Source organism: Leptodactylus fuscus, chromosome 1, assembly GCF_031893055.1.
Source record: "Leptodactylus fuscus isolate aLepFus1 chromosome 1, aLepFus1.hap2, whole genome shotgun sequence".
Lineage (NCBI taxonomy): Eukaryota > Metazoa > Chordata > Amphibia > Anura > Leptodactylidae > Leptodactylus > Leptodactylus fuscus.
Genome location: NC_134265.1, coordinates 20,574,261 through 20,588,728, shown reverse-complemented (window position 1 = coordinate 20,588,728; position 14,468 = coordinate 20,574,261). Strand labels below are relative to the sequence as shown.

The window sequence follows — 14,468 nt, the reverse complement described above, 5'->3', positions numbered from 1 at the left end:
TTATAGCAGAATAGTGAGTGCAGCTCTGGAGTATAATACAGGATGTAACTCAGGATCAGTACAGGATAAGTAATGTAATGTATGTACACAGTGACTGTACCAGCAGAATAGTGAGTGCAGCTCTGGAGTATAATACAGGATGTAACTCAGGATCAATACAGGATAAGTAATGTAATGTATGTACACAGTGACTGTACCAGCAGAATAGTGAGTGCAGCTCTGGAGTATAATACAGGATGTAACTCAGGATCAGTACAGGATAAGTAATGTAATGTATATACACAGTGACCACATCAGCAGAATAGTGAGCGCAGCTCTGGAGTATAATACAGGATGTAACTCAGGATCAGTACAGGATAAGTAATGTAATGTATGTACACAGTGACTGCACCAGCAGAATAGTGAGCGCAGCTTTGGGGTATAATACAGGATGTAACTCAGGATCAGTACAGGATAAGTAATGTAATGTATGTACACAGTGACTGCACCAGCAGAATAGTGAGCGCAGCTCTGGAGTATAATACAGAATAAGTAATGTAATGTATGTAAACAGTGACTGTACCAGCAGAATAGTGAGCGAAGCTCTGGAGTATAATACAGGATAAGTAATGTAATGTATGTATACAGTGACTGTACCAGCAGAATAGTGAGCGCAGCTCTGGGGTATAATACAGGATAAGTAATGTAATGTATGTACACAGTGACTGTACCAGCAGAATAGTGAGCGCAGCTCTGGAGTATAATACAGGATAAGTAATGTAATGTATGTACACAGTGACTGTACTAGCAGAATAGTGAGCACAGCTCTGGAGTATAATACAGGATGTAACTCAGGATCAGTACAGGATAAGTAATGTATGTACACAGTGACTGTACCAGCAGAATAGTGAGTGCAGCTCTGGAGTATAATACAGGATGTAACTCAGGATCAGTACAGGATAAGTAATGTAATGTATGTACACAGTGACTACACCAGCAGAATAGTGAGCGCAGCTCTGGAGTATAATACAGGATAAGTAATGTAATGTATGTACACAGTGACTGTACCAGCAGAATAGTGAGCGCAGCTCTGGAGTATAATACAGGATAAGTAATGTAATGTATGTACACAGTGACTGTACCAGCAGAATAGTGAGCGCAGCTCTGGAGTATAATACAGGATAAGTAATGTAATGTATGTACACAGTGACTGTACCAGCAGAATAGTGAGCGCAGCTCTGGAGTATAATACAGGATAAGTAATGTAATGTATGTACACAGTGACTGTACCAGCAGAATAGTGAGCGCAGCTCTGGAGTATACTATAGGATGTAACTCAGGATCAGTACAGGATAAGTAATGTAATGTATGTACACAGTGACTGCTCCAGCAGAATAGTGAGTGCAGCTCTGGAGTATAATACAGGATGTAACTCAGGATCAGTACAGGATATGTAATGTAATGTATGTACACAGTGACTGTACCGGCAGAATAGTGAGCGCAGCTCTGGAGTATAATACAGGATGTAACTCAGGATCAGTACAGGATAAGTAATGTAATGTATGTACACAGTGACTGCACCAGCAGAATAGTGAGCGCAGCTCTGGAGTATAATACAGGATAAGTAATGTAATGTATGTACACAGTGACTGCACCAGCAGAATAGTGAGTGCAGCTCTGGAGTATAATACAGGATGTAACTCAGGATCAGTACAGGATAAGTAATGTAATGTATGTACACAGTGACTGTACCAGCAGAATAGTGAGCACAGCTCTGGAGTATAATACAGGATAAGTAATGTAATGTATGTACACAGTGACTGTACCAGCAGAATAGTGAGCGCAGCTCTGGAGTATAATACAGGATGTAACTCAGGATCAGTACAGGATAAGTAATGTAATGTATGTACACTGACTGCACCAGCAGAATAGTGAGCGCAGCTCTGGAGTATAATACAGGATAAGTAATGTAATGTATGTACACAGTGACTGCACCAGCAGAATAGTGAGCGCAGCTCTGGAGTATAATACAGGATGTAACTCAGGATCAGTACAGGATAAGTAATGTATGTACACAGTGACTGTACCAGCAGAATAGTGAGTGCAGCTCTGGAGTATAATACAGGATGTAACTCAGGATCAGTACAGGATAAGTAATGTAATGTATGTACACAGTGACTGTACCAGCAGAATAGTGAGCGCAGCTCTGGAGTATAATACAGGATAAGTAATGTAATGTATGTACACAGTGACTGCACCAGCAGAATAGTGAGCGCAGCTCTGGAGTATACTATAGGATGTAACTCAGGATCAATACAGGATAAGTAATGTATGTACACAGTGACTGCACCAGCAGAATAGTGAGTGCAGCTCTGGAGTATAATACAGGATGTAACTCAGGATCAGTACAGGATAAGTAATGTAATGTATGTACACAGTGACTGTACCGGCAGAATAGTGAGCGCAGCTCTAGGGTATAATACAGGATGTAACTCAGGATCAGTACAGGATAAGTAATGTAATGTATGTACACAGTGACTGCACCAGCAGAATAGTGAGCGCAGCTCTGGAGTATAATACAGGATGTAACTCAGGATCAGTACAGGATAAGTAATGTATGTACTCAGTGACTGTACCAGCAGAATAGTGAGCGCAGCTCTGGAGTATAATACAGGATAAGTAATGTAATGTATGTACACAGTGACTGCACCAGCAGAATAGTGAGCGCAGCTCTGGAGTATAATACAGGATGTAACTCAGGATCAGTACAGGATAAGTAATGTATGTACTCAGTGACTGTACCAGCAGAATAGTGAGCGCAGCTCTGGAGTATAATACAGGATAAGTAATGTAATGTATGTACACAGTGACTGCACCAGCAGAATAGTGAGCGCAGCTCTGGAGTATACTATAGGATGTAACTCAGGATCAGTAAAGGATAAGTAATGTAATGTATGTACACAGTGACTGCTCCAGCAGAATAGTGAGTGCAGCTCTGGAGTATAATACAGGATGTAACTCAGGATCAGTACAGGATAAGTAATGTAATGTATGTACACAGTGACTGTACCGGCAGAATAGTGAGCGCAGCTCTGGAGTATAATACAGGATGTAACTCAGGATCAGTACAGGATAAGTAATGTAATGTATGTACACAGTGACTGCACCAGTAGAATAGTGAGCGCAGCTCTGGAGTATAATACAGGATGTAACTCAGGATCAGTACAGGATAAGTAATGTAATGTATGTACACAGTGACTGCACCAGCAGAATAGTGAGCGCAGCTCTGGAGTATAATACAGGATAAGTAATGTAATGTATGTACACAGTGACTGTACCAGCAGAATAGTGAGCGCAGCTCTGGAGTATAATACAGGATGTAACTCAGGATCAGTACAGGATAAGTAATGTAATGTATGTACACTGACTGCACCAGCAGAATAGTGAGCGCAGCTCTGGAGTATAATACAGGATAAGTAATGTAATGTATGTACACAGTGACTGTACTAGCAGAATAGTGAGCACAGCTCTGGAGTATAATACAGGATGTAACTCAGGATCAGTACAGGATAAGTAATGTATGTACACAGTGACTGTACCAGCAGAATAGTGAGTGCAGCTCTGGAGTATAATACAGGATGTAACTCAGGATCAGTACAGGATAAGTAATGTAATGTATGTACACAGTGACTGTACCAGCAGAATAGTGAGCGCAGCTCTGGAGTATAATACAGGATAAGTAATGTAATGTATGTACACAGTGACTGCACCAGCAGAATAGTGAGCGCAGCTCTGGAGTATACTATAGGATGTAACTCAGGATCAGTACAGGATAAGTAATGTAATGTATGTACACAGTGACTGCTCCAGCAGAATAGTGAGTGCAGCTTTGGAGTATAATACAGGATATAACTCAGGATCAGTACAGGATATGTAATGTAATGTATGTACACAGTGACTGTACCGGCAGAATAGTGAGCGCAGCTCTGGAGTATAATACAGGATAAGTAATGTAATGTATGTACACAGTGACTGTACCAGCAGAATAGTGAGCGCAGCTCTGGAGTATAATACAGGATAAGTAATGTAATGTATGTACACAGTGACTGTACCAGCAAAATAGTGAGCGCAGCTCTGGAGTATAATACAGGATGTAACTCAGGATCAGTACAGGATAAGTAATGTAATGTATGTACACAGTGACTGCACCAGCAGAATAGTGAGCGCAGCTCTGGAGTATAATACAGGATGTAACTCAGGATCAGTACAGGATAAGTAATGTAATAAGTAAGCCATATAATGTCACAGCAATTCACCCCAAGTTAAGCACTGCTAAAAATAAGAGTCAACGCTCGGTCAGACCCAGGTATAACTACATTGTGTGGTAATACAACATATCATTGTCATGTGGAACGTTTCAGCTAAAAAGTCAAGCAGCCATATGTTTAGCATATATCCCACCCTTTATTGTGGTGCTGTCCCGCAGGTGCTGTGGTATGTGCTGTAATCCTTGCATGTCATGGTAACAGAACCCCTTACATTTGAGCACTAAGCACAAGAATCTTCACACAATGATCTCCAGATACACTCAGGATAGCCCTTCCCCACTGGCTTATATAGATCCATGTGAATGGTGAGAACTTGAAGTTCCTGTACTTTTTGGCCATATCTAAAGGTTTATGAATCACGTGTATGTCTGTGACATAAATAGCTCATAACCTGCAGCGATTGTCTTGTGAGACGTCTTACAGTTAATTGGCCTCACCTTATTTGTTTTTATTAGTCACCATCTTATAGTCTGCAGGTAGAATTAATGTACATAAAAAGTACAGTCACTGTGTATATACTGTATATATTTCCTGTACTGATCCTGAGCTACATCCTGCATTATACTCCAGAGCTGCACTCACTATTCTGCTGGTGCAGTCACTGTGTATATACATTACATTACTTATCCTGTATTATACTCCAGAGCTGCGCTCACTATTCTGCTGGTGCAGTCACTGTGTACAGACATTACATTACTTATCCTGTATTGTACTCCAGAGCTGCACTCACTATTCTGCTGGTACAGTCACTGTGTACATACATTACATTACTTATCCTGTATTATACTCCAGAGCTGCGCTCACTATTCTGCTGGTACAGTCACTGTGTACATACATTACATTACTTATCCTGTATTATACTCCAGAGCTGCGCTCACTATTCTGCTGGTACAGTCACTGTGTACATACATTACATTACTTATCCTGTATTATACTCCAGAGCTGTGCTCACTATTCTGCTGGTGCAGTCACTGTGTACATACATTACATTACTTATCCTGTATTATACTCCAGAGCTGCACTCACTATTCTGCTGGAGCAGTCACTGTGTACATACATTACATTACTTATCCTGTATTATACTCCAGAGCTGCGCTCACTATTCTGCTGGTGCAGTCACTATGTACATACATTACATTACTTATCCTGTATTATACTCCAGAGCTGCGCTCACTATTCTGCTGGTACAGTCACTGTGTACATACATTACATTACTTATCCTGTATTATACTCCAGAGCTGCACTCACTATTCTGCTGGTACAGTCACTGTGTACATACATTACATTACTTATCCTGTATTATACTCCAGAGCTGCGCTCACTATTCTGCTGGTGCAGTCACTGTGTACATACATTACATTACTTATCCTGTATTATACTCCAGAGCTGCGCTCACTATTCTGCTGGTGCAGTCACTGTGTACATACATTACATTACTTATCCTGTATTATACTCCAGAGCTGCACTCACTATTCTGCTGGTACAGTCACTGTGTACATACATTACATTACTTATCCTGTATTATACTCCAGAGCTGCACTCACTATTCTGCTGGTGCAGTCACTGTGTACATACATTACATTACTTATCCTGTACTGATCCTGGGATCACAGTCTATTTTCCTGCTGATGATCTTGCTCAGGATATTCAGTGGTGATCGGCAGGAGTCATGGAGACACTTCATACAGTGTTACATCATATACACCCCCATATCTCAGCTTCATGTTGCTCTGTGACCCCAAGATGAGGTTAAATGGACTTTATGGCAGTTGCACTAAACTGTGGATGTTTTCAGAGTTATTGGGCTTTAATAACGGTTTCAGCTCTGCTACATCTGTATCTTCTCCAGCATGTGAATAACTTCTATATGGGAATTATCACCTTGTTAGGGTTTATGATAATTAGAGCCTGGTTAGGAGATTACCGTAACGTGTCCCGGGGATTAAAGCCTGCTTTGAAAGCTGTGTGAACGTGTCAGTGAGGGCGGCCTCTGTTCCCGGCCAGGCCTGTTTATGCCAGTAACCTTTTGCCACATGATAAGGTTACAGTGAATATAAGGCTTTTTACAAGGAAAAAAAAAGTCTGTCTTACACAATCTGTTACTTAGAAGAGTCTTGAGGAGGCGACTACGGAAGGACAGAGTATTGGGGACACATTCCATGTGAGGACATAGGACGGGCACATAAGGTTAGAATGGAGCGCTGTCTATGGGGTGTCCTAGGAGGGAACCGTCCGGGTCTATACACACTTCGGGTAGATCCCTAGTTTTCTTGACCATTAGAGGTTTTCCCAAATGAAAATTCCAAAATGTTATTGGTCATTCCACCTCAAAAAGGGTGCAGGGGGGGGGGGGATCTGATCTCTGTATTCTCAATTATATACCGTGGACAGGGGGGTAGTTCTGCAGGGGTAACAGTTACATACAGGTACAGGTCCCATCATCTTCTTAAAGTGTCAAAGCTTGACCCAATTTGTTCATATGATATGTCAATAAGTGGTCTCTAAAGTCTAACCTAGCTTCAAAAATATCAAGAATCTGTCTCTAAAGACGGACCTAGTTTTGTTCTTTAAGAGTGTCAATAAGCTGTCTCTAAAGCCGAACCAAATTTTGTTCTTCAAAGATATTAAGAATAGGTCTCTAAAGCCAAACCCAATTTTGTTCTTCAAAATGATCAAGAATCTGTCTCTAAAAACGGACCTAGTTTTCTTCATTAAATGTCAATAAGCTGTCTCTAAAGCCTGACCCAGTTTTGGTCATCAAATGTTAATAATTGGTCCCTAAAGTCAGACCTAATTTTGTTCTTTAAGAATGTCAATAAGCTGTCTCTAAAGCCAAACCCAATTTTGTTCTTCAAAACTATCAAGAATCTATCTCTAAAAAAGGACCTAGTTTTGTTCATGAAATGTCAATAAGCTGTCTCTAAAGCCTGACCTAGCTTCGTTCTTCAAAAATATCAAGAATCTGTCTCTAAAGACGGACCTAGTTTTGTTCTTTAAGAGTGTCGCTAAGCTGTCTCTAAAGCCGAACCCAATTTTGTTCTTCAAAGATATTAAGAATAGGTCTCTAAAAATGGACCTAGTTTTCTTCATTAAATGTCAATAAGCTGTCTCTAAAGCCTGACCCAGTTTTGGTCATCAAATGTCAATAATTGGTCTCCAAAGCCAAACCCAATTTTGTTCTTCAAAACTATCAAGAATCTGTCTCTAAAAACGGACCTAGTTTTGTTCATGAAATGTCAATAAGCTGTCTCTAAAGCCTGACCTAGCTTCGTTCTTCAAAAATATCAAGAATCTGTCTCTAAAGACGACCTAGTTTTGTTCTTTAAGAGTGTCAATAAGCTGTCTCTAAAGCCAATCCCAATTTTGTTCTTCAAAATGATTAAGAATCAATCTCTAAAGTCGGACCCAGTTTTGTTCATCAAAAATGTCAGTAAGCTGTCTCTAAAGCCGGACCCAATTTTGTTCTAGTATTCCAGCTGGGATTGGTGAGTAAGTGAGATAGTAGGATACAAGGTGTGCAACCATGAGGACGCAACCAGGCCTGGTGACTGATGGTGCCCCAAAGACCGTAGCATCATAAAGGGTCTACGATAAGGGCAGGCCATGTTTAGCCGTTGGTCAGTTGTTGTTCACACCAACCATGCGGAAAGCTGCTGTATGGGGGAAACTTCTGATGGCCGGTGATGTCCAACATCAGAAAGTAAAGAAAACAAAAAAGGATGGAAAAAATATTTGTAAAGTTTCCTCCCTGAGCAGAAGGAGGATCTGGAGAGCCGAGATGACGAAGGACCAAGGCAGAAAACTTGATGAGGCCTTCAGAATAGGATCTGGTGGATTCCACCACCCACGTGTCCTGGAAGATGGCACAAGAGAGAAGAAGCAGAAGATACAAAGAAGCCTTAGACTGAGAGTGTCCATTGGCTGAAGTATCGGATAGGGGGGCAACAATCCCATATAGACCCATGAAGGGTAATAGAGCTCTGTGGGTCCATATGGGATCTGTGATAGATAGTCCTCATGGTCAGTCCAGCCCAGATGGTGGTCATACATAATTTATGGACAACTTGGCTTGGGGGAGTGAATGGTTCAGACACCTTATGGAACGGTTGGGGGTAAATGGAAGATCCCTGTTGGCAAAGATTGGGCAGATTATACACCAATTTAAGGTCCAAGGGCATAGAGTCGGAGTGGTCAGCCTGTTTGGGGAGTCCCGAACACAGATGTGAACTTGGCCTTAGGATACGATCTGTATACAGGCTCGGACATTGTTCAGATGGGGCCTCGGTGCAGATTACGGCCTGGATTTGTCAGTTGTCAGTATTGCGGAGTGACTAGAGGAGAGATACAGTCCTGTCCACTTGTCACGTACCGCACGGCCTGAGGATGTGGGTGAAGGATTTTAAGGGGTCATTGACCTGCCTATATTTACATGTGGAGAGTCTGTGTCCCAGGACCGGAGCGCTAACAACCTCCTAATATTTTGGAGGAAACCGGCCCCCTCCCTCCCAGATTCATAACAATAGGGGGCGCAGAAGACAAAGTCAGTGGGGGACCCTCCGGCCTCTCTTCCATAAAGCTCTAATATTATACATAGTAGATAGGGGGCGCTCTTGGGGCTTCTAGTTTTGTCTCTGGTTGGCAAGGATCCCAACTCATCTTATTGGACCCTCCTTGTATAGACAACTTATTGATTTGAATGGACATGGTGTAATACCTCATGTTACCTGTGGTGGCGCTGCAGGAAAACTGAACACTTGCTTCCGAGTTTTAGCCGATCACTTGTGATCAATTATCTTTTATATATTATCTGATCGTCCAGCGAATAAACATATTACAATGTGATGACATCATCGGTGGTCACATGATGTCACGTCAATGATGACTGCCCCAGTGTCTCATGGGTATAAGTCCCTGCATAATAATAACAAGGTATCGCAATCATCAAGACTCCGCTGCTATTCCTATAGGGGACTCCTATTATTGATGGTGACGCAACCATTCCATCGCTACACCACGTAAGCATAATACGGATCAGCAGAGCGGAGTTTGTCATATGGTACAACTCATTATATCTATGATTTTATACGGGGCTGTGGGTATTCCTTTAAGAGGACCTTAAACCACCATCTCCAACCAATGGGGGGACATAATGTGTCGCAGGATATAGGTAGATGGAGTACCCCTTTAAGAGGACCTTACACCACCGTCTCCAACCAATGGGAGGACATGATGTGTCGCAGGATATAGGTAGATGGAGTATTCCTTTAAGAGGACCTTACTCCACCATCGCCAACCAATGGGGGGACATGATGTGTCAGAAGATATAGGTAGATGGAGTACCCCTTTAAGAGGACCTTACACCACCATCTACAACCAATGGGGCACATGATGTGTCAGAGGATATAAGTAGATGGGGTACCCCTTTAAGAGGACCTTTCACCACCATCTCCAACCAATGGGGGGACATGATGTGTCGCAGGATATAGGTAGATGGAGTACCCCTTTAAGAGGACCTTACACCACCATCTCCAGCTCTTCGCATCCTTTAATTGGTGCCACTTTCCTAGCCCCCACCCTTCCCGCTGTTAAGTTTCATCACCCAATATGCTAATTAGCCTCTCAACTGTCAAGGGGGCAGGTCCCAGACTACCTGCTCCAGTCCAGGACCGCCCACTTGACAGTAGACTGCCTAATTAGCATATTAGGAGCCGAAATTAAATTCTCCAATTTCTCAAGAATAGTAGGGGCTAGAGAAAAAATTCCAAGTGTGCCGGTCTCAGCGTAGCGCCATCTATTGAAGGATGCAATGAGATGGGATTGGTGGGGGTGGGACAATTCCCAAAGTTGACAATCTCAGCTCTGCTACATCTAGATGCATACAAACATGAACAAAGTCCCACGAGTGAGCGCAGCATTGTATGTCAGTGACCACTGGAGTGTGAAACTAAAGTGACTTTACTCTAACCTCACACTTCTCCTTGGGCAACCCCAAGGAGCCGCTCTATATACCTGTGTATACTCTCAGCGCTCCCTGCCCCCGCACTGGTTCAGATACCGGCTCAGCTGGAGCGCCAAGGTACATGTATCATAGAGTACATAGTGAACTGATGCAGCAGAGCCGAATATGTTATTTATACAAACCAATGTACAGTGGAATAGCACAGCTCGGACAAAAGGATTTGCACCCATTTGCAAACACAGCTCTGCTGCACTGACAAATAGAATTCATTCTTAGCTGGATGGTTGAATGTGCAAGATATAAAATGCTGATGTAGCAGAGCTGACTTTGTCATCCGTACTATGTAAGTTGCAGATTTATTATGTAAAGCCATGGATGGCCCATTGTGACTCTGCAGGGATTTGACATTGTGGCTCCGCAGCTCCAATTCACATAACACGCTCAGCACTGCTACATCTGCATTTATTACACCTTCTCTCTTCTTTGGCAGCCTGAGATCTCCCAGATGTCTGCAGATTGTGTTTTTTTTTCTTAGCCTAATCATCAAAACACAAGCAGGTAAAATACTAGGGAAATCCTAATTCCAAGGACAAAGTCTGCTATAGATGTAGCAGTGTTGAGCGTGTTACTGATGACAAACTTAACTCTGCAACACGGAACAGAAGGGTTAGCGGCTACAATCTATACCGTATTACAGATGCAGCAGACCTAAGTGTCTCATAGACTTCCAGGCATCTACACTAGATAACATCACTGATAACACAATCATCATGCCAAATAACAAACTCAGCTCTGCTACACCCTTAACAATCAATATAACAATGATTTGCGCTAATTTACAGCCCTGATGACCCGTCCATGGGGTGCTATGTGTGACCATTGAGATGTCAAGGGTTAATACCGTAGCGCCCCCATATATACCATATGACAGATGCAGCAGAGCTGGAAGAGTTAATATTCTTAGGTTTCTCATTCACTTTGAGGTTGCATCATTTATGTCTCCAGATAACACAACCTTCATGATCTCAATATGAACTGTGCCAGATGACAAACTCAGCTCCACTACATCCAGGTAACTCAGGCAACACAGACACGAAGTGTGCGAAATAACAAACTCAGCTCTTCTGCACCCAAATAACAAGAACATGGTGATCCTGCTATGGCTTATGCCAAATTACAGCTCAGCACTGCTGCATCCAAATAACACAATCATCATGGCCTTGCTGTGAACGGCGCCAAATGACAAACTCAGCTCTGCTGCATGGAAATTGAAGGGTCGGGACAGGATTGTGAGGAATCGTGCCAAATGACAAACTCTGCTCTGCTGCAGTCAGATAAACTCATACAACACAATCTGCATTGATTCCTGTAGGATCTATACCTAATGAAACACCCAGCTTTCCTGCCATCCGGATCACGTTCCTGTAATACAATCATGTCAAATACTTGCTATATGAACTGATCCAAAAACAAACTCAGCTCTGCTTCATCCAAACATGATCGTCACGATTGCTATAAACTGTGACAAATAACAAACTCAGCTCTGCTTCATCTAAAAAACATGATTTGCTATAAACTGTGACAAATGACAAACTCAGCTCTGCTTCATCTAAATAACCCGATCATCACGATCTTGCTATCAATTTGGCAAATGTCAAACTCAGCTCTGCTGTATTCAGATAATGCAGACAACACAATTGCTATGATTTTCTATATAAACTGTACTTAATGACAAAGTCAGCACTGCTACATCCAGGTCACTCTCAGATATGATCTCGATCGCTTGTACAAATAACAAACTCAGCTCATCCACATCATTTACACTACACAAACATCACAATCTTCTATCCAGATAACACAATCACGATCCCCATGCTTTGCACCAAATGAAAAACTCATCTTTCCCACGTCCAGATAACCCCGACTACACTATCAGCATGAATTTCTATACGATCCGGACCCAATGATGACAAACTCATCGCTACTGCGCATAGATCACCTAAGATAACACAATCACGATCCTCAGGCTTTGCACCAAATGAAAAACTCATCTTTCCCAGTGCCCGACACCCCCGACTACACTACAGCATCGATTCTTATACAAACTCTACCCAATGACAAACTCATCACTGCTGCACCAGAGAAGTCTCAGAGAACACAATGACGATCTCCAGGCTCTGTAACAAATGACAAACTCCTCTCCAACAGCCCGACACCCCCGACTACACAATCAGTATCCATTTCTATTGAATGATGGCAAACTCATCGCTGCTGCGCACAGATCATATAAGATAACACAAAGTATCATCCTCAGGCTTTGTAGCAAATGAAAAACTCAACTTTCCCACAGCCAGACATCTCCGACTACACTACAGCATCAACTTCTACAGGAACTTCTACAATGACAAACTCATCACTACTGCACCCAGATAAGTCTCAGAGAACTCAATCACGATCTATATGCTTTGTAACAAATGACAAACTCCTCTCCCACAGCCCGACAACCCCGACGACACAATCAGCACCAGCACCAATTTCTATAGGAACTGTACCCAATGACAAACTCATTACTGCTGCATCAGATAAGTCTCAGAGAGCTCAATGACGATCTCCAGGCTCTGTAACAAATGACAAACTCCTCTCCCGCAGCCCGACTACCCCGACTACACAAACAGAATGACTTTCTATAGAAATCGTACTCAATGACAAACTCATCACTACTGCACCCAGATGTCAGGGAACTCAATCACGATCTCCAGGCTCTGTAACAAATGACAAACTCCTCTCCCGCAGCCCGACTACCCCGACTACACAAACAGAATGACTTTCTATAGAAATCGTACTCAATGACAAACTCATTACTGCTGCACCCAGATGTCAGGGAACTCAATCACGATCTCCAGGCTCGGTAACAAATGACAAACCCCTCTCCCGCAGCCCGACTACCCCGACTACACAAACAGAATGACTTTCTATAGAAAACGTACCCAATGACAAACTCATTACTGCTGCACCCAGATGTCAGGGAACTCAATCACGATCTCCAGGCTCGGTAACAAATGACAAACCCCTCTCCCGCAGCCCGACTACCCCGACTACACTACCTCCACGCCTCCCCCGTGCCCCAGGTGAGCGCCTACCTCTCTCCTTGTTCTGGATGGAGTGTATGATGTCCTCCACGTCCACATGCTTGGTCTCGTCGAAGTTGTGCACGGACATGTGATAGCCTTCCTCCTTAAAGGCAGTGTGGACTCCTTCCACGGTGAAGAAGCAGTTCCGCTCCACGTTGTCGTCACTGTAGAGCAGCATCGCCCGACTCCACTTGTGGTAGCGGAACATGGCGAGGAACATCTCGCCCATCTTGGTGTAGGCAGGTGCCACCCGGGTGAGGTGCGAGTACTCATCCACCTTCTGCATGAAGCCTGTGGCCAGAGCCCCGGCCGAGATCATGGGGATGTTCCAGTGCGATGCCAGCCTAGCCACGGGGGCGGCCGCGTACTCGCACACCGGCCCCAGGAGCAGGTCGGGCTTCTGCGCCTTCAGGGCTGTGTCCACCAGGCTGAAGAGGGCTTGGTTGCCACAGTCTGAGTCCCGGTAGGTGACATTGAAGGTAAAGCCTGGCAGCAGACTGGCATTGTGCTCTAGCCCCCTGAGCGCATAGTCTATGGCCGGCTGCACCCGCTGGATGGAGAACATGTACTTGTCATCCTTGGGTAAGATCACTAAGACGTTCACTTTCTTGTCCTCCAAGGGGCTGCCCTTCCCCAGGACCACCAGGGCCACCAGCAGGAGGTCAAGCAGGAGGGAAGAGGAGGTCATCCTTAAAGAAGAAGAAGAAGAAGAAGTGCTGCAGAAGCTGCTCAGGTGTGCTGCACTCCCCGACTACACTGCTGCTGGCTGTAGACGGGCTCTCATTGATCTTATTGATTCCCCTTGTCCCTGTTTAAATAGTGAGGCAGCCGAGCCTATTACCACACATGGTGCACGAGCAACACACACTTTTTTTTTTTTTTTTCCTTTTTTTTTTTTTTTTTTTTTTCTCCAGAGTTACTCATTAACATTCCTACGTCATTCCTCAAGACATCCGCCTCCTTCTTAAAGCTGTACACACACACAGGAGTCTCCGGCAGCTGGCGGGGGAAATGAGACCAAAAAAAAAATGAAAAAAATTTAAAAAAATTAAAAAATTTAAAATTTCAAAA

The 14,468-nt window shown here is 43.3% G+C and overlaps 1 protein-coding gene across 2 annotated transcripts in view; it reads right to left on the bottom strand.

Annotated features, from left to right (window-relative positions):
• NPR3 (natriuretic peptide receptor 3) overlaps positions 1-14,209 on the bottom strand; it is a 62,041-nt gene extending 47,832 nt beyond the window's left edge. For both annotated transcript variants that reach the window (XM_075268075.1, XM_075268083.1), the window contains exon 1: positions 13,407-14,209. In XM_075268075.1, coding sequence (XP_075124176.1) covers positions 13,407-14,085 — 679 coding nt within the window. In that variant the 5' untranslated portion in view covers positions 14,086-14,209. The remainder of the gene's footprint in view (positions 1-13,406) is intronic.
• Between the last annotated feature and the right edge of the window lie 259 nt (positions 14,210-14,468).